At 41.1% G+C, this 21,159-nt stretch overlaps 1 protein-coding gene across 1 annotated transcript in view; it reads left to right on the top strand.

The window, feature by feature from the left end:
* LOC107227320 (matrix metalloproteinase-2) overlaps positions 1-21,159 on the top strand; it is a 161,183-nt gene that overhangs the window by 39,050 nt on the left and 100,974 nt on the right. The window contains exons 4-5 of the mRNA XM_015668429.2: positions 13,441-13,542; positions 14,977-15,173. Coding sequence (XP_015523915.2) covers positions 13,441-13,542; positions 14,977-15,173 — 299 coding nt within the window. The remainder of the gene's footprint in view (positions 1-13,440; positions 13,543-14,976; positions 15,174-21,159) is intronic.

Here is a 21,159-nt window from a genome sequence, read left to right on the forward strand (position 1 = left end):
CGTTGTGCGTTATTCTATTATAGTCATTCTCTCCTCGCGCAGCAGGCATGAGACAAAAAGGTGCGGCACGCCAGAAACGCCACACCTTTTTCGGTACGTTGGTAGACCATGTTTTCGACCATCGTTCGCGTGCGACTAGTCACTCATTTTTCGGCAACTGAGGCTTCGGAGTTCCTTCACCAGGATAAAGTTAGTTACGTAACGAAATGTTGATACTAAAATCATTTTAGTTAAAGAAATTTAATCTCCAAAATCTAAATGTTTTTAGTCCCGATAACCGCTCGAGTCCTCAACTATTTTCATTAGGAAGAAAGATAATGAAAAACTGTCAGTCTCTTCATTTTCTAAGGATACACGTTTACTGCATATCTCGACGATTCTCCGAATTGAGAGAAGCAACGATGTCACAAAAGTTTTCCAAGTGTTTTCTTTCTACATTTACTTACATCATCTCGACGAATATGTTTCCCAAAAATTGACTAACAAATGCCGAGAAACGAAGCTTATCCGCTTTAAGGCAAATGAGAAAAATCCAATTTTCGAGATACGCCTGCGGCAGGATATTTACATTGTACCCACACATGATATTGAAAATTGGACGTCCCGATGTTCCGCATATGTTATACTATCTGTCGACTCGAAAGTCTGTTGTACAAGCTACGCGTATCCGTATCTTGTTTCCGAGCTGGGTAGAAAGAGAAACGTTATACGAGAAAAATCTGCGGTTGTAAGTTTGTCGTGAACGGTTTAGTACGCATGAGAGTCGATCGTAGCCGAAGCTTGCGGCGGCATAAACGTTGAGGGTCGAGAACTGACTCTGATCCGAGGAAGCGATAGGAACGATCCGGAAATGATGGGCATGGAAAGAGACGAAGAGAGAAAGAGGGAAGAAGAGGAGACGTACTCTGTATGGATTACGTGAAAATAAGACGGTTGGCGGAAGATTCGAGTGCCGGAATCCAAAAATCTCTCCGGATCTTCTCTTCTTCTCAGCTCGTATTTTTTTTCAATGCATAATGCATGCTTCTATTTCGCGTTTTCTTTGAAACCGTCTCAAAGTTCACAACGCGTTAGAAGCTCTAATCAGCATTCATCTTGTGTCGAAAAATAGAAAAACAACATCAATGCAAATTTGTACCGGATCTGGTAAACAAATCTACGAAATCTTCATATTTCACAACATTTTTTCATTACGTATACACACACATTTGACTAGTCTGAGATAAATCTTGGCGACATTCTCGTGTTCGGGGATATCCCCCTCCTTCGACCCTCCGCCAAGACGCTCATATTTCTCTTGCAGCGACCATTTTCCCTTAGAGTCGACCCGCAGGTCATAGTCAGGGTCGACAATGAAACCGAGGCGAAATGTCGGTGGAAAGATTAGTCAAGAACAATGAGAGCTGAGAAGCGTAACGCGGTGAAAAAAAAAAAATGGGAGAGAGAAGTAGACGAAGACCCAGACGAAGACGAGGAATAAGTAATGAAGCAAAAAATTCTAGGAACGAACACATTTTACTCAGGTTGGTTTAGAATTGCCAACGCCATCGGTTTGCACGTTGGCTACACGAGAACGGCGCATTGGTGGAATCTAGATGTAGGACAAGGTTGTGCGGACGGAATATCCAAACATCTCCGATGCACTTTTCTCCGTGCAGTGGAAGTTTAGAGTGCTTTGGATCCCGAGTCTGGCACGTAGAGATCATGAGATCATATTTTTCCATTGGTTATGTTATACGGGTGTACCTTGGTACCGATGTGTGGCTGAAAAGGAGGGTGCGGAGGGACGGAAAAAGTCTGTTCCGATTGCCTTCCACTCACTCGATCAATGGTCTCTCTATTACGGATGAAGAGAGCTGGATCACCGCGTCGTGTGATTGAGCCAACGGAAATACGAGAAACTTGAAGATCGCGGACAGTTGATCGGCTGATCCAGAGTGCCAAGTGATGCTGAAACGGCGCAACGTTTGGTGCTGCTTCTATTGCAAGTTGCACGTTGCCGGCTATTTCCGGGACTCGGATTCCAGCGCTAACAATAACTTCAGACACGGACGTCGCCGAGATCCCTCGAAATAACGGAAGTCGTCGAGCTACTGCCGCTGCTGCTGGTTGCTGCTGAAGCCACGAGAGAGGGAAAGCGAAAATGAAGCCGGGGGATATTTATTATTCCAACATCGAGAAAACGAACGACTGGTTAATTGCCGGGGGACCGAAAACCATTAGAAGAGAGGAAGAATAAGAGGAGTAAGAAGAAAGAGAGTCGCGGGGAACAGTGAGAGAAAGAAAAGAAACAATTCCTCCGAAATTAGGCTACGCCGAAGGGAATCACGCAGCCGCCGCGCCGTTACCCCAGTTTTTTTTCTTCTCCTCCCCCCTCCCTTTGCGTTACAGCCTTACCTCGAAATTCAAGCAGACGACGCGGATCGCGACCCGGAAACCACGACCACAATGAAACTTGCGGAACTCGCGTCCAAGTTCCCACTTGTGTTTTAACTTTGAAGTCAGACGTGGTGAACCCAGCGCTCACTTTGCGACCGCTGGGTCACCCGTTCCTCAGCACGAGGTGCGGCCACCACCGACTTCCGGTCTCTGGGCACCGGCGCCGGTCTGACTCGTTTCTAGAATATTAATAATTCGTTCCTCATTGTTCTCACTTGCGCAGGTCATCTTTGTTCCCTAAGCAAATATTTAGTTCTTGGAATTACACAACGGCGGATATATTATACATGCGGTTGACGGAGCGACGAGACGCTTCAAGATTAACGAGGTGTGAAGACGTTTTTGGAAAACTTGTCGAAAAACTGTCTCATAAACCAGATACGGGCTTGTACTGAAGAGCTTTATCGATGCAACTGATCAGGAAGGAACCGTAACAGGTGCAACGACGTTTACCGATCGTTCTTTTGGAATTCCGTCAAAAGCACTTTTAGCAAAAGTTTGGTCTGGATTTGTATGGATCGTGGTGTAGTGTCACTCCAACGGTATTTCATACCGGATATACGAATAGACCGTAAGAGTTGTTCCGCAATGATTCACAGTGGTAAACTTCAGCACCGCATTCGTTCGAATCCAACTAGATTGGCAAGTCTGCATGATCGTGTTTCTCGTTTAATTCGGCCAGTCCAGATCGAAGAAGAGAGAAAGAGACAGACTGTTTGGCGTAATTCGTCTAATCGCGAATCGAATACGAATGAATTGGACAAAGGGCGATAACTGCAATGCTGAATACAGACTGGTAACTGTTCTGCAAACGATTAACCTCCATACCGTCCGTTAATCCGTTGCCCATAAAGTTGCGTAACTGCGTATTAAAGTGACGTCAGATCGGGGCGTTATTCGCAACGTTACATTTACCGTACCCATAGCGAAGAGCATCTCTGCACATTTTCTTATTGTTTCCTGCAGCACTTGATGGTTGTTGTAACTGATGGAAATTGGCGGGGGAGTTTCCGTTTGAAGATCTGATAGTATTTGGTTACCAAAGAGCCGGCGGCATTGTTCATTGATGTTCATGATAGGTTGGTTGGTTCATAATAGGACGAGGATGGATAAATGGATGGATGGAAGCGTTGGATGAGTGATCGGAGATTCTCGATTGAAGGTTGATTGAAGATCGCGTCGGTCACCGGACGACAAAGGAAACTCGGGTCGTCAGTCAAGTGATACAAATACCGGGATATCGAATTGGTTTCATTAAACCTCTCCTTCTATCCTCGTGTTCATCCTTGATGCAAAGCGGCCTTATTGCAGATCCCACTATTCGTTAACTTTGTAACAAAGAACGCCAGCTTGTTCTCACGATTAAGAGATTCTTTCATTCCATTTTCCAAGACCGCGAACAACGATCTTCCGGACTATGTATCTATTTCTCCATTGGATTCCTTACAGAAAGAATGTGGCGTTCACTTCTATATACTATAACTTTGTGTCGGTCTAACACCGAGCGGCTGATGTCGTTGTAACGTTGCCTGATGTCAATCTAATCGAATCGAGCGTAAAGGTTGTTTCATAGTGGTCCGCAACCGCCAATCTTGATCAAAATTTCGACATGCGAGGTGTGTCAAAAAAATTAAGAAAACTTTTGTTCATTGGAAAGAATTTTATTCATTTATCAACAAAAATGTTATCCCCTTCAAAATAGTCCCCGTTAGATATTGTACATTTATGCCAGTTGGAACTAGTTATTGAAGATAGTTTTTACCTAACTCAGCCATGCGTTTTTAACCTAATCTATGCTTCAAGGTTCTCTTTATTTTTGGGAACAGAAAATAGAAAAAAAAAAGTAACGCAAAGCCATGACTGGCGAATACGAAGTCGCTGGGGCATCGTTACAGTGTTGTTTTCGATAAAAAAAAAAAAAAAAAATAAAAAATCACGAACAAGAAATGAAATTCTTATAGAAAAATTTAGCACAAATTCTAGGATCCATTTTCAAAATCGCCGATTGTACCAAAACGCATGTAACCTTTTTATCAGCTGACAATAGACTAGATTTCCAGTTTGGCTAACATGGTGCAGTAAATTTTCAGACAATTTTACCAACACGATGAAAAAATCGCGCGAATTCGATCGAATGCAATAAGAAAATTTACAAAATCCCCGTTATTTATATTTTTTTTTTTTTTTATAAAACAGCTCGAACATCTCATCGTTGGCTCGTGATCGCGATGTTGGATTCTGTCACGTAGTATCCTCGTATCTTGGAAACGAAGGTGAACCACGTGTAGTTTGTTCTACAATATCTACCTCGATAAGATTTTGTCTATCTTTCATTTTTTCTCTTCTAATCTGCAACAGCAGCTCGTCCCTCGACCCCTGCTGCAACTAGTCAGCTCTCTCTTAACGCGTGCTTCATCAAACGCGTTTGCCACGCGTTTCGTCGTCTCCATAGTGCCCAACGATTTCGAGGAATCATCGTGTTATGAGACATAACTGAGAACAAAGGCCGGGACTCCCTCTCTCGGCTAATCCAATCTCGTCCTCGTCCCGGCTTATGATAGACAAACAAAGTGAGGGAGAATGGAGAGAAAGAGAGAAAATGAGAAAGGTCTATGCTAGAAGGTTGATCCACGTACGGGGGAATGTCAACAACCCTGTCCGGATTTCGTTCTGATAAAATTTCTCTCGGACGAGTTCGGAATTATTCACGAAATTCGGGACTCGCGTCTTCTTCTTCAGTGATGAGATTCCATCCAGTATTGACCGTCGACCCTCGATCAGTTCGATATCTAAAAGTGACTACAGTTCAAATTGAATTCCATTCCAGCCTAACGACGTAGATTGAGAAAATTTCTCCAATCATTTTTGGAAAGGCGAAGAAGTCGGTTCCAGGCTTGTTCCTCCCATAATTTAACCCACGATTTTCCGACGGGGCAGCTGCAGAGTTTTACGATTCAATCATCGTGGAACCAGACGGATTAGTTGCAACCTTTGCTGTTCCGGTAATTAACATCATTCGTAACACCGTCGTGAATATTCTCTAGGCATGTACAAGTATTTCGACAATGGTTCGCTTGTGACTAGAGTCTGGTCTCCGTAACGAAGATGGATCCGACTCGTCTCCCCTGACAAGACTTAGTTGGGCATGGGGTTAATTCAAGGGGTTAACTTAAACTGCGACCCCGTGTCCCTGGCCATGCCACGGAGTCTAATATCAGTCGGGGTGACGTTTCTGGGTGAAATACAGAGGCTTGTCAACGTGGACCAAGTTCTGCGAAACTTCAATCTCACCCCGCGTGAAAGCCGGGAAGGCGAGAAGATGAGGGGGCGACGAGGAATCGCCGGATGAGAGAGAACGGCGGAAAGCCTTCGGCTCCGAACTCTAATATCTACGAATTCAACCGTTCGTGCCGTATCGCTTATCCGTCAACAACGTTTCGCCCCGAACAAAGATGTGTCACAGAGTTTGCTTTCCTCCGGTCGAGCCGTTTTCCTCATTCCATTTCATCCTTGTTTAGAAACCGTGCAAACAAAGCTGTAACAACCAAGGGTTCGAGGGAAAAGTAAGCGTCGAGGCGATTCTTTTGCCCACATTCTTTTCCACCTAGATTCCTGGTTCCTTTTACTTTAACGCCTCTTGCTTCGCAGTTCTCCTCCTTGAATATTGCAACTCGCGAAACAACTTTCTCATTTTTACTCACGTCTTTATTTATACTCGCCTTATGCTCGCCAGCGTCCGTTGCTCCCTCATGGCGAAATCGGTGACCGTTCTCTTCGTGTCTTACTTACCTTCTTCTCTCTTGGATCTTGGATTGAGGAAAAAGAAGAGAAAAGAAAACTAGAAGAATGAAGAAAAAGAAAAAACCACGATTTCTCCTCACCGTTTACGGCGTACTCGCAACGATACCGGGAATTATTATTCTCCTTACCGGCAAGCTCGTGCCTTCGGGCACCACACAATCCAACCACCACATACACACCATACTCGAGTCATTACGCGCCTTACCCGGCTCCACGCACCCTGGAATCTCTCGTTTTTGCGTCATATCCACCTTGTCGCGAAATCCGACAGCTGGCGATCGCGTTACAGCCGCAATCACTTTTACCTTGATCCCGATTTGACACGCGGCGGGGTTGGTTTTTTTTTTCTTCTTCTTCATCCCAATCCAACCGTTCCACCGGCCGGTCCAATCCATGGTAACGTTCCTTTTCCGCAAACGGGTTTGGCAATCGGCATTGGTCGATATATTCAGGTTTGCGCGGTCAATCGGATGATCGGAACTCCTTTTCTTTTTTCGAAGCTGAACCCTCTTAATTGTCGGAGAAAAAATTCGCGCGTAATTTACAGCGGTCGCTCGGAGCAGTCGGAAACTTTGACCATGTTCGAACTTTCATCGTTAGGAGTTTCTCCGTTCCAAATTTCGAAACGAGATACCTTTTCTGCTTACATACACGTAACGCAACGCGTGCAGGATTCGTGGTACCGGAAACTGTGTCCAATGGTTATGGAAGTCCTTGAGCATCTGGAAATCTCCTTGAATCGTTTGGTTCTAACTGATAACAACTTTGCTCGTCTTACATCTCATCGTTTATCGAGTATCACGAGGGCGACAGCCCCGTGTGGAAGTTATTTTTGGCGGGTCTCATGCCTCGCCCGTACCTACATAGTCTGCAGTTGTTCGAAGAGTATTACACCATGCCGCACGTTACAGGCACGTTGGTAGGTATTAGGATCATGCGCAGCCTGCACTGCAGACCGAAGCGGAGATGAAACAGCTGTCGCCTTCGCAGCGTCAAATCCAGCGGAATCGTTTCTCATCGTCGTGAAAAATCATCCCCGCTGTACGGGATGGGGAAAAAGTATGAAAACCCCTGCAAATCTCCGTGGGATTCGGTGATAAGAAACAAAAAAAAAAAAAATTATTGACAAGGTTGAATCTTCGTTAGATCAGTTTTAACAATGGATTCAATGGTAACCCTTGCTTTGACCTTGTACCTAATATTCATTGTACCATTTTCAGATTAACTTTCGAGTTTTCAAACGAGTACCATCATTTTTCATGTCAGAATCTCTATACCTACCAATTCAATCTTGGTAGTTTTCTATCTTGTTTTTTGTTTTCGACGAATCGTTTTTATACTTTTTTCTCACCACGTTTAAGAAAACTTTTGCAGCAACCGTTCCGTTCGATCGCGTTGACGGTGAGGCCAAATGTCTGGGAGTTGGAAAATTTTCACCATGAAGTATATGTAAACGCATCTTTTTCGGTATCGTTTCCTCGGGTCTGATCATCTCGACATATCGCAACGTTGACTTATCTCGTTCGGACTCTCTTTCGGAGCTACTAAGAAGCAGAAGAAGAAGAAGAAGAAGAAGAAGAAGAAGAAGAAGAAGAAGAAGAAGCCTTGGACTCTCACCGCCAGCTCGGCTTCGCCTTACCTTATATAGCTTACGACGTTATGCATGCGGCTGCACTGCGGAGACTTGCCATTGTGGAAACCCTCGTGTGTGTTGCTCCTTTATTACAAGGTTTTCAACTCGTCTCTCTCTCTCTCTCTCTCTCTCTGCGTTTCGAGATAGCCTGCGCTCAAGTGTTTTGTACTATACTACTATTATACTGTCCTTTGTACATTATACGCTTGGATAACTAATACGGAATTCTTTTTTTCGTACCGTCGAACGCTCGTTTGTTCCAAGCCTAGGTATCACATTTAAATATATCCATACAGTAGGGCGGTTCATTTTTCAACTTTATTTTATTTTTAAGGTGGCATTCGAATATTTAGGCGCGGTTTGATGTTAATTGGTGAACAATTAATTTGACCGCGATGCAAAAAAAAAAAAAAAAATATATATATATATATATATATATATATGTCTGTAAGGTTTAAACATAAAAATAAATAAAAAATATTAAAATAATTGGTAGCGATCTCTAAATATGTTTCTACCTTTTCCAGGTTTTATGACAGTTTCTTTTCCAGTATTTGTTCTAAATTTTTCGAGTGGTACCTTAAAAGAAAAAAGAAAAGAAAAAAAAAAAATAAGTTAACAAGAGAACCACCCTACTGTACAGGGATTTGGTGATACGAATTGGCATAACGATGACTTGTCGAAGGAAATTACGAGCCGCGAATCAACTTCGTATAAAGTCCTTCGCTCTGTTCCATTCCGAATAAGGGGAACAACGTCTTACTTGTCAAGCAAAGCGACGACACCGGATTCTATAACGCGATTGTTCGATGCTTATGACTGGTTCTCTTTGGTCGCTTTGGATTCCAACTTGACACCCACGTGGAGAATTGGTTATCGTTTCGAATTCATCTATATTAGCGACTTGACGTTCCTTCATAGAATATAACTCGACTGAGAATTTTTCTTCAATGCTATCGTTTTCACACCATTTTCGCTACCAAGCAAACTCGGTTGTCACACGGCGAGAGCACACGACACGCTTTGTTGAACACCGTCCTTCCTCGGCGAGTAGAAACCAGAGATGCGATCAATGGTCCTTCGCATCCTCGTTCAGGAGTCGGGATCCTCCGTTTACCCTTTGTCCAGACAAGGAACCCGAGTTTCGCTCCGCGACTTCAAGATCGAAACCGAAAGTGGACACCGCGGTGTGTCAGTCGAGACTTGTCACGGTAGGAATTCGACGGAGAACTTCGTTTTTTAAAAAACTATATCGAAAACACATTCTGGAGGGTAGGTTTGGACGTTGCCCGCAAAAGACTGGGTCAGCTTTTTGAGAGCTACTTTACACGTCTTGACGCCCCTGGTTCACCTTTGAAAATTCAAAGTGACCTGAATTACGTATGAGAGTAAATCGAAGATATCCGGAAATGGAAACGGAAATCGGGGATGTCGATGTATTGTGTAAAATCGGTGCAATTTTTGTGAAGAAGAAAACGCGTGTGACAAAAGTAAAAACGGTTTTCGCAAGCCTGTATATTCTTCCTTCGTTGTATGGCTGACGGTGAGACATTCTTATTCATTTATACGGGTTCGAGGTTCTTTTATTACTCATGGCTATACACGCGTGTATGATATACGCATATGGTTGGAACTGTTGAGTGGTGTTCGTAAAAAATGAAGCCAGGTGTCGAAGAACGCCGAGCGTCCAGCAGTTAGTTCGGAAAAGCACCACTTGACTATTTTCAACCAGACGAAAGTTGAGCGCTTTTATTTCTATTTTCTTGTTTGGAAAGGTACGTACCTACATGTGTATTATATGTTTATTTGGGTACGCGCACATCCTTCTATCGGATAAGAAGAAAGCATTCGAAGAAAATATAAGCGGATTTAAACTGGCCGTGAGCCAGGCCTCGAACTTCTGCAGGTTTCAAGTTCATTGAGAAAGAAATAGAATAATATTTTATTCGAATTTCGAACTATAAATTCAGATTCGTGTTTAACGGTTTTAAAACCCTCGGATACCGTATTACGTGAAAATTTGTAGATTTTTTTTATTTTGAATCACTGTAATGGATCCATCGTTACAAATTTTGAACGTTTGACTTTGGATTTGTTATCAGCGACCCAAGAAACCTAACAGTACCAATTTTCATTCAAATCCATTCATCCCTTCTTAAGATATCATCGTTTTTGTTACATCGTTTCGAGTTTCGTTGTTTAAATAATTGAAAAAGTACCAAACCGATCAAAGCCAAAACCTAATCAGTTCTAAGTTTGGAAAAGCCACGTCGATCGAGACGAAAATCATTGAAATCTGGTAACTCGCACCGTTTTTTCCTCCCTCTTAAAAAATTTTCACTATCACGTTAACGTAAGGTTTAAAAAAAAAAAGTTCTTATCATACATTGTAAATTTGGGTTACAAGAAAATAAACGCGTTCTCCGATAGTAAAGCAAACGCAGTGAAACTGCACAGAAAATACGTGACAATACCGTATATTCAAGAAATATGGTTGCTCTCAAGCTAAAGTTTGGAAAAAGACTGTTTTGACAATAATACTTGTGTTTCTAACATTTCCTTGTACCCTTCGTTACAATATTTTCTTTTCATTCGTCGATTATATTTTCTACCTCACACGTACCTGCGGCGTAACTTTTGAATAAAAATTCCAAATTTGAGTACAACTTTTTTCGCAAAAACAGAAGCTCTTCATTCGTAGATTTTAGAGTATCAATGCTGTACATGTATAATATACTTTGTAAACGGCGTCTAGATTTATGCACAGATTATGCGACTGAGCAATACATATATAGCAGAGTGTGATTGAGAGGCGTGCGCGAAAAGTACGCGAGCGTGTCAAATTGGCAAACAATCTGCGGTTAAACCGCGCACGTGCCAATGAGTAGATTATAATTATAAAGCGTACGAGAGTCGAGCGTTATTTGGCTGGTCTGCAATTGGCGAGGAAAATATGTATACATGCTGCAACGTTTTACACGTATACGAGTACACATATATATATATATGGGGCATTCCATGACGGCTCTATCAAAATTCTACGTCGATATCTCAGATAAGCTTTACAATTTTTTTGTATGAAAGTACATGACGAAAAATCCAATTGCAATTTTTTGAACAATTTTTCGACCCAGAGTATCTCAAGTATTGTTGAAAAACTTGAAAAAAAAAACACCAAATCGAAATGGTGCGGGTGAGATATAATTTTTCGTAAATCGTAAATGGGGTTGGGTGTTTTCGGATTCACGCCGCAGGGGATTTGCGAATCGCGTCCGTGGTTCATATTTTTTCCATTATGTTACACCGTTCACCTTATGGTACGTTAATATTTTTTTTCTTTCACCCTCATAATTCTACTCCTCTCGGCCAACGGGGACGGATATTGTGTAATATGCGGATGTCGAGAGTCGCGGGGTAAATCGCCCTCTATTATACGAATCCCCAGGGCTTTGATCCAGGTGTGTGTATATATATACATATATATACGTATCGCGAAACGACGAAACGCACAAGAAGGAAAAGAAACGAAATCAATCCTGAATTGACCTGCAATCGTCGACTGAGCATGAAAATATTATCAACATAGGTGAAATGTTTCCCACTTTTTCTCCCTCGAAATACTTTTGGGGATGTCAAAGGCTGAATTATTAACTTCCCGTTTCCCTTTAAGGAAAAGTTACTGTAATCAACTGGAAAATGAAAAGTTGAGTTGAACGAGTTACCGGATTTCAATGATTTTAATCTCGATCGACGCGGCTTTTACAAACTTAAAACTAATTGGATTTTGTCTTTGATCGGTTCGGTACTTTTTCAATTACTTAAACAACGAAATTCCAAACGATTTAATAAAAATAACGAGATCTTAAAAGGGGATGAATGGATTTCAATGAAAATTGGTACCGTGAGGTTTTTTTTTTGCGTCGCTGATCACGAATCATCCAAGGTCAGATTTGCGTAATTTAAATTTGGCGTATTCGATAAGCTAAAAAAAAAAAAAAAAGAAAGTACAAACCTTTGGATTTTGATGAATATTGGTACTCGTCGGTTTTTTGGTGTGGCTGATCCCGAGTCGGAATTCAATTTGCAAAATAAAAAATCTAAAAATATTCCGAGTTTGGCAGAAACTCACAGGCGGATGTTTTTTGGATTATTGACAATGAATCCAAAGTCAGACTTTCAAAATTTTTAATGATGGATCCGTTACAGTGATTCAAAATAAAAAAAAATCTTCATATTTTCATGTAATACGGTATCCGAAGGTTTTAAAATCCTTAATCACGAGTCTGAATTTGTATTTCGAAATTCGAATTGTATATTATCCTTTCCTTTCTCTATAAACTTGGAACCTGCGGCGTGAGAACGAGAAATTCGAGGGCTGGTTCGTGATCGGTCTAAAGCAGCTTGTTTTTTCGTAAATTGAAGCCGTCCAAGTTTCGCCGAAATCTCTCTCTCTCTCTCTCTCTCTCTCTCTCTCTTTTCACTGTCTCTGCACAGATGAACCCAACGCGAAAGAGACTTTTCGACAGTGGTTCAATTTTCCCCTCACGTTCCGACCTTTACACCTCCATCCATCGAGCTCTCCTCTCTCTCTCTCTCTCTCTCTCTCTTCCACCTCCTCCACCTTCTATTCCTCCTTTTCCACCCACGGTGTGATTCGGGGCATAAAGCACGCGGAGGAATCCCATCTCGTGCACACAGGGGTCTATTTTTGACTTGAACAAAAATACGTGCGCGGCAGTCTTGCTTCCCTGCAACTTTTCCTCCCAAGTCTCCGATCAGGCCGCGGCTGCATGCCGCGCTTCTTATTCTCCTTCGTTCCTTATTCGATTTCTCATCGCTCGTTCACTCGGATTCTCTCACACACACCCCGCGGACACGTGTAACTTAATTCTTTACAGCTTCGCGCCTCTCGACCCGATACACCCATTTTCGCCTTATCGTTATACACTTCACAAGCTTCTCGTCGTTAGACGCTTCGTCTGGGATCATTCGAGCCTGTGATTTTCTATCCCAATCCTCCCCTTTGCGTATATATATATATATATAGCGATACACAAATATTTCGGTCGCACAGTTTGATGGAAGAATTAGTCGATCGATAGAATGATAAAAATCTTCTCTACTTAACAGGGTCAAATGTCTATGAAAATGAAAATGAAAATCTCTCCTACTTTAAGAAAAGAAATTTTTCAGAAGCAAATTTCAAATATGAAAAATGTTTAGATCTTATTGATCAGTTGCATGAAATTGTGCATTACTGATCTCTGTTTTTAGGTCGTATTAAAATTGTATAATAATTCTTTGTCCATAGATTTGGTGGATAAATTTCATTCAAAATGACGAATCTCATTTATCTTTTGCGTTTGATTGGAATCATCTCCGGCTGGGTATCCTGAAACTAATCCCATTACCGACCGCTCTTCTCGCTGTTAGCTGAAAAATATAAAATTTCCTACACTTGGGAGCCAATTATCGAATAAGAGGGGAATATTTTTTCCCACAGTTCTTTCATTCCGTTGAATAATTCCAATTAACTCATATCGCTTTGTTTTACCCATGTGTTTCAGCAAAGGTATCTCACCCAGTTTGGATACCTACCCGAAACCGATCCGAAGCTTCAAAGCCTCAGAACGGAGTCTCAGCTCATCGAAGCCATAAAGGAACTCCAGGTGAGTCAGAAAATCACGAATGTTCTTTGTTGCGTTCACGCTGACGACGGGATGATTAAAAGTACTCCGAAGAAAATCCGCGTATGGAAATTAAAAGGAGACAAGGTGTAGCGTTTCAATTCACGTCTACAACGGAAATGACGGATCGGCTATTCTTTTGTAAAAGTAATTGTTCCGCGTTCTATTCAATCCCCGATGCTTACAGTTTTCATATGGAAAATAGTGCCGCTTCATTCTCCGCAAATGATGTTATTACCGCTGCTGTACGCTTCGTTGTACACTTTTCAATATTTCAACCGGATTGCCTCGACCCCGAGAGAGTTTTGTAACATCGTTTTCACCCGGAGCACGTCTCGTGTTATGTAACGAAGGATTTTTCATGCAATATCATTTTTCCGCGGACGTGACTCGCGACGATTCCCCTGAATTCTCGTCGTCCGATCCTCTTATTTCTTTTCCTCCTCCTCCTTATTCTGTCCGCTTCTCTTTTAGTTCTCCTCTATCTCTATTCTTCGTTCTCACAAGCTTCACCACCTCCTCCTTTTATTTTATCCACGCCGAGCAAGGCAATCGATGGAAAATTTCTCATTCGAATTCCCGACTACAACCTGTGGAACTCGATCCAGCTTCGCTTCGCTTCGCTTCGCATCTTCTGATTTTCTGGCTTCTCGAGTACTGTTCAAATCGCGTATTATTTGTCCAACGGATATGGTTCAATTTCGAAGTTGAAAACTGGCGAAATCGATCGGTTGGTACATTTTCTGGTAAATTCGGATGCCGGGATCGGTTACTTACGACCGACGCAAGCGGCCATTCGAGTATTAGCTAACTCTAAAACAAGGGTAGGCCATTCATAGAAACGTTACCAAATGTTACCCTATAGTAGTTTAGGCATTCCGGGCAAACGTCGGCTAACATAGGAAATTCGAAGTGCGTGACCGAAGCCGACGAGACGCCCGATTGAGAATGATAAAAAATTTTCCTTAAAAGGAGGTGTTAACAATGCACGATTCGCTAAGTAATAACATCTTAGCAGATATAACGTTTATCGCATGCGTTCAAGAAGAAAGACGATGCACGATGTATTTAATACTCAAGGAATAATTAATCCTCGTTTTACTGAACATCTTGATGTGTATTGGTAATGAACCATAATTAATATTTAATAAAGTAGGAATAAATTGATCAGGATGTGACTATAAATGGCATTTCTGCCGTTACCAGGCATCGAATCGATTTGCCGATAAACTTTTGAGAAAGCGTTAGCTAACGTTGAATAACGGTCGTGGGCAAAACAACCAAACCTTACGAATCGTTAGCACTAGGGGTGGGATGCAGTAAGTTGTAAAAAATGCGTTAGCCAATACTTGAATGGCCCCCAAGCGGAAGAAAATCGCAAAAAAAAAAAAAAAAAACATTCTTGTGCCCTTTCAGCGTTTTGGAGGAATACCGGTGACGGGAAAAATCGACGAGGCAACGATACGACTGATGAAAGCGAGGCGATGCGCCCTCCCTGATAAACCGGATTCGAGGTTTTCGGCAGGGGCGAATTTCAACGGGATTCATCATCGAAGACAGAAACGATACGCTATTCACGGCCAGAAGTGGGATCACACCAATCTGACGTGGAGGTCAGTGATTCTCTCATTATTTACTATCATCGAGATGATGAATTTGATATTGCGCCGCGAAAATTTGGATAATAAAGAAATTCGCTTTTGTGTCGTTCGGCAGCGATGGCCGCTAAGCTAAGAATAAACGGAAGAAAAAAAGAAAGAATCGCAAACGATTCGATTGAATCGGTAAAAATTAATCGATTAATCGATTATATCGTTTTTTTTTTTTTTTTTTGAAACGGTGCATGTGAAACCAAAATTTCGTAACTTTCAGTACGCGGTCTTGATAGCGGAAAAGTTTAATAGTTTCGTTCGAAACATTTTTCAATTTCAGGTAAAAATATTCATCCATCTCTCAATTATCATACAAAATAGGCACTTAGTAAGTGAGACGATGATAATAATTGATACGCTTTAATAACATAAATTCATGTTTTATCGCGACGTTCGTGGGAGTAGAAAACAAAAAAAAAAAAAAAAAAAAAACGATACAAATTACACACATACGTGTATTATATTTGTACAACAGTATGAAGGCTTGGATCGGAAATGCCATTGACATTGTTGGCGCCAGGCCAGTCACCAGTGGGAAACTTGCAGGCGCCGTAGAATCGTGAATAGGATTTTCTTTCTTTCGTTTACAGCGTCACTGGGACATGCGCCAGCATCTCCTTAGCAGGTGGTCATTGTTCTCTGAATCCGAAGGAATAACAAAACGAGAACAACAAAGATAAAGGAAAAAAAAAAAGAAAACGCGGGTACAACTTTTTCAAACTCGGAATCTTGTTGAGAATATTTCGCGAACAAAAATACCGGGGATGATTTTCATTTTTAAATCTTTTTTTTTCCTTGTTTTTCCATTTGAAGGGAAAAACAATTTTCGAAACTGAGTATAAGTGGTTCGCAATTTAGAAACTGATGTTTCGGGTTACGAAGCAAATTTCAAGTATTTCAAGATTGTGTAAAAGAAAAAAGTGTGAAAGAAACTATCGACGATAAGATTGCAGGAAATGAGCGATTCAATGCCGGGTTTGGTTCGTTTCGTTTCGTTAGTCGAGTTTAGGAATCAGGTCAGGATGTTTTGTGTATTCGTTTTTTGCGTCAGAATAAGAGATAGAGAGAGATCATTTATATTTCTTGACGTGCCCATAGAAAAGTTTACGTTATCAATAAGTAAAAATATCACTCTTGTTTTTAGCCCCTTCCGATTTATCATTTTGATTCCACTTCCATGAAAAAAAAAAACAGAAACAAAATGTATTTGACAAATTCCCGCTGTAGTTATTTTTGGCCTCATTTCTCTTAGCTCAATAAAACACTTGAAAATTTATATCATTCTTTGTGTTACGAGAAAATAATGAAAATACCGCTTGATTCGCTTATATACTCTTTACAGTTTACGAATTGACAAGTTAAGCGCTCGGTAATTTTGAGATCCTTAATTGTTGCTCTGCTGATTAAATCGACGAAAATTTACAGAATTCTGCATTATCAAGCCGAGCATGAACCGCACGTGGTAAAGTAGAATCCTACATACCCCTTCGTGAGTCGCGTCACGATCGAGACTCGGTTGGTAAGTAACGTCATTCGGTAATACAGGCATCTTGAATTCGGTCGATAATCGTTGTCAGCACTAGAAGCGGTTAAATTATTTTAATTACAGGAATGTTATTTCTCACTTGAAGATGTACAGTCAGAGAGAAACGAAATTAATTTTTCTATTCCAACTCCGGCTTTGTAGAAAAGCCGGATATTCGGTGTTAAAAAAAAATGAGGAATAAAAATTTCGATCCATAGCCATCCAGATGATTGATCGTCCTACGCAAGTATACCCCGATCGCTCAGATCCGCGGACAAACAATAAATAATCCACAAGTCTTGTCCATTATTCGTTCATTTAAAAAAAGAAAAAAAGTAGAAGTATATGCATATATATATATACATATTTCAACTTTTTTTGTATCGTTTTTTCTTCTTTTTTATTTCCCTTTCCGGATCGTTTGACACGACAATAAATCCATTTTTCATATTGCCTCGGCACTCTTAAATCGACTCTCACGTACCTCATACTCGAAATTCGTTTATTCACCTATCGATCGAATTTTATTATATTCAGTCAGGACAACAATAACTCGCCCCGAGATGGAATTAAAACGACGATCAAACGCTTCTTATAAATTTGGATAAATCGTGGATTTCTTCCTTCTCCCGCATTGTCTTTCTTCCGTTGATTTCGGCTCCCCTTGGTTCATATACATATTTCATACATCTCGGAGATACGTAATTGTGATCCTCATTGTCGTAAAACCCGGCGAGATAAGGCATCTGCTGAATTTCGCTTCGGCTATATTCAAGACTCGCGCAAATTCGGGATCGCGCAGCGATTCGCTCGTCAATATCGTTCTTCAATTATACGCGGGAAGATAAATTTGAACGACCTTTTATCAGTTATTGATAATAATAATTGATGAAACGTATTACGACGAAGACGCGACGGAGTTTCTGGGACTCTGTGTTTTTTTCTTTCATTCTTATTTTTCCTTGTTTTTTCCATCGGGAACCGGGGAATAATACACGCTTCTGTATTATTCCCGTCCATCCGGCGCGCGAACCCTGAGTGTGTGTTATTTTTTCCATTCCGATTGTAACTTTCCTGCCCTTGATTCTTTCTTTCCTGCCTCCTTCTCTCGTTTCACCTCTCCCGTTGTTCATTTTTGCTCCTTCTATTTTATTTCTTTCTCTTAGTTGTTTTATTTCCTCTGATTATTTGTCCCGTCGGGCGGCAGTAATTCGCCCTCCACGCCTCGTCGCCCTCAAGCTTCGATCTCTGCCTTTTACTCTCTCCTCCCTTCCTTCCCGCCTTCCTTCCTTCCTTCCTGCCTTCCTTCCTGTCGTCTTCTTCGCGTCACTTCATATCAGCCAGCGCGAGTCACTTGAATTATTAACAAATAATTATACGAGGAGAATTTCGAAGCGTTCGACAAGGGGAAAAAGTTTTTAAAAGAAGTAAATTTCGATTCACAATCGGTTAGAGAGTGAGGAAATTTTTCAACAATTTAAATTCGAAAACAGTCAAAGTTTCTTCCCCGAGAAACTCGGACAACGCAGTAGTAAAAATTGAACCAACGATCGACGAAGCGTGAAAGGAAACGGAAAAAAAAAAATTAGAGAGAAACGGTTCATTTCTTTTCGAAAAATGAAAGAGAAGATTAATTTCTCTCCCTTGATAATTTATTCGTTAATCACAGATAGAAATATAATTGTAACGTTACGTATCCTCATTAAAACGAGAGTGCCAATTTCCTCATTCCGTAATTCCGTTTCTTCTCTGCGATAATTCAACTCGGGTGTATAATATACCGTAGGTATAAAAATTCAGACTCTCGTTTCCATCCCCCTTCCTTTTTCACCTTTACAACACGTAGAATACACGCACAACGCTAGAGCCTTTATTTCCGCCTCGGTTAATTCTTTCCGCGTACATGTACCGCAGGGTTTCGTGTTGCGTATATAATAACGCGTTTTACGTTGCACCCTTGAATACCTTAAGGACTTAATAACGGGTAAAATACTGCGCGACGAGCACGAATGAGCATTCATTATCGTTGCACGATAATTCGGAGGCAGGGTTGAAGTTCCGAATTTAAAAAGTTCCGAAATCGCCCGACTTCAAATTATATTTCGTGGCGAAACTTGAAGTAAAGAAATCAAACTTTGCAAAAACGACAAAGTCTCGAACGGTCGAAATGTAAGATTCCGAAAATTCAGGTTACGATACGGAAGAGTTACGAAAAGTTACCGAGTAAATTCAAAACAGAGAAAGATCAAAGCTGTGAAATTTCTCCAAGCCAGAAATTCACGGAACTGAAAATCTTCGATCATTCGGAATTTCGATTCTTCGGATTTTCAAATTTTCTCATTTCCGCGCTTTCGGAACTTCGCACTGTCTGAACTTTGAGCCGTCGGGTTTCCGACCATTCAACCCCTTGTTGTTTCTTTAAATTTTCATATCCTTTTGCATCAAGCTTCGCCACGAATAAATTCGAAATTTTGCGTTATCCGAACTTTTGAAAATCGGAATTCCAACACCGCCCCATAATTTGCCTGCGGCAAAACTGTTTGTGGAAAACTTCAGGGGTGCCGGCATCCGCTTCAGCCGGCAATTGATTCCTGGTTAAGTTACCGGAATCTTCTTCAGGACGGCGATGAGGGCGGGATAGGAAGAAAGTAATTCGTTCTGCGGTGAATGTTTCGTCGGTATGTCCCTTACACGTCTGTATACCGCAACGCGTCAATCGGTGATCGCGAGATCGGGAATCATTTCCGCCCCTATTTCACCTCCGGTTTTACCGTAATTTCCACAAACCCCAACCCTCGATCGCACTCCTTGTACGCACTTCGACGCCATTTCAACGTAACTTTATTGAATTACCCCATCGCGAAACGGGGGGGGGGGGGGGGGTAGACTTCGTCTCGTTCTTGATGCAATATTTGCCGCAAATACTATTTAAATCCTCCCCCACGTCTTCCTCCCTCAGCTCAGACTAGACGGCTGTTCAACCTTTCGATCCTCAATGTATGTTCGTACATTTAAATATCCCCGAATTTCAGAACGATAAAGCGTTTGTCAGGAATTATTCATTCGATGCGTACATATGTATTATTTCTCTCTCACGTGGTCTTTGGTCTATAGAATTTTACTTGTTGGAACTAATCACACAAATTGGAGGAGGGCAATGAGTAACTTTTTAACCAAGCTGTTTGAAATTTTTATGGATATCAACTTTTACTGGGTATACTATGTCGGTATGTATGGAATGTTTGCAACGTTGTATAATTTGTCTGGGAATTTTCTGCACGAATTGCTGCTTTTTTCCTTGCTACGAATTATGAAATTTTTAACCCATATATAATGTATATATATTGTGTGTGCGTGTGTAAAAACTGTTCCGCATATTACAATGGCTCAAAAAATTTCAGGCATAACTTATTCGAGTACATGTTGTTTGTATGTATGTACACTGTGAGAAATTTCATTTGTTACAGCAACTAGAAAAGTTCAGTGAAACAGGTATCGTTAAGAAAATTGTTTGAATATCGTTGGTGTTGCTAAAAACGTGGTACAAGTAACCATTTTGCGCTGTAGTCGATCCTTTTTTGCTAATTGCGGCGTAAAATCAGTTTGCGAGTTTTACTCTAACGAATTTTACTCAACACATGCAAAGTGTTTGGATCTCAAGTGTCGAAATGTTGCAAAGAATTTCACATTAATTTACGTACAATCTTCGTAAATATTGTTTGTTTCGGTCAAATTGCAGAAGGTACCTTCGCAAAATACTTTGAAATAACTATTGTACGAATGTGTGAGTACACGGGCAAAATTAAGTGTTTAACCTCGGTCGCGAATCGTTCTCTGGCGTTGTTGGTTCAACCTTCAGGCTTCCTATACACGCGTTTCTATAACTATAATACCCCGCAGCCATGTCACGCGCACGTGTTATTCGACGTATTCGAGTCTGAACTCACAACGTCAATTCTGTCCTTCCTTCCTTCCTTTGAGATGCCAGAGGGTCGAGGACTGGGACGGGTTTTATATAGTAAAAAAAAAAAAAAAAAAGAAACAAAAAACAAAAAACTCCCTCGTAATGTCAATTCTTGAACGGAGTCACATCCACAGACAACCTGTGGGACGTGTCAAATTTTTTTTCTATCCATTTTAGAATTTGTACAAAATTTGACATAGCTCAAATCTTAAAGCTGATCATCTTATTTAATGCAAGAATTGAAAGGCAGCCTTCTTATATCGTTGTTATAATTATTTGTCTGACTATTCAGTCCAACTTTGTTACAGTTCCAATTTCTCATACTTTCTTTTTATTCTGCACCCTGTGCAATATTGTACCTCTAATATATTTTAATACATCCCGTAGTGCGGTGAGATTTTATGGAATAAATACACCGCTGCGCTGTCGATGCATAATACGCGAGATTCGGCGCTTGA

The sequence above is a fragment of the Neodiprion lecontei genome, chromosome 5, assembly GCF_021901455.1.
Source record: "Neodiprion lecontei isolate iyNeoLeco1 chromosome 5, iyNeoLeco1.1, whole genome shotgun sequence".
NCBI lineage: Eukaryota > Metazoa > Arthropoda > Insecta > Hymenoptera > Diprionidae > Neodiprion > Neodiprion lecontei.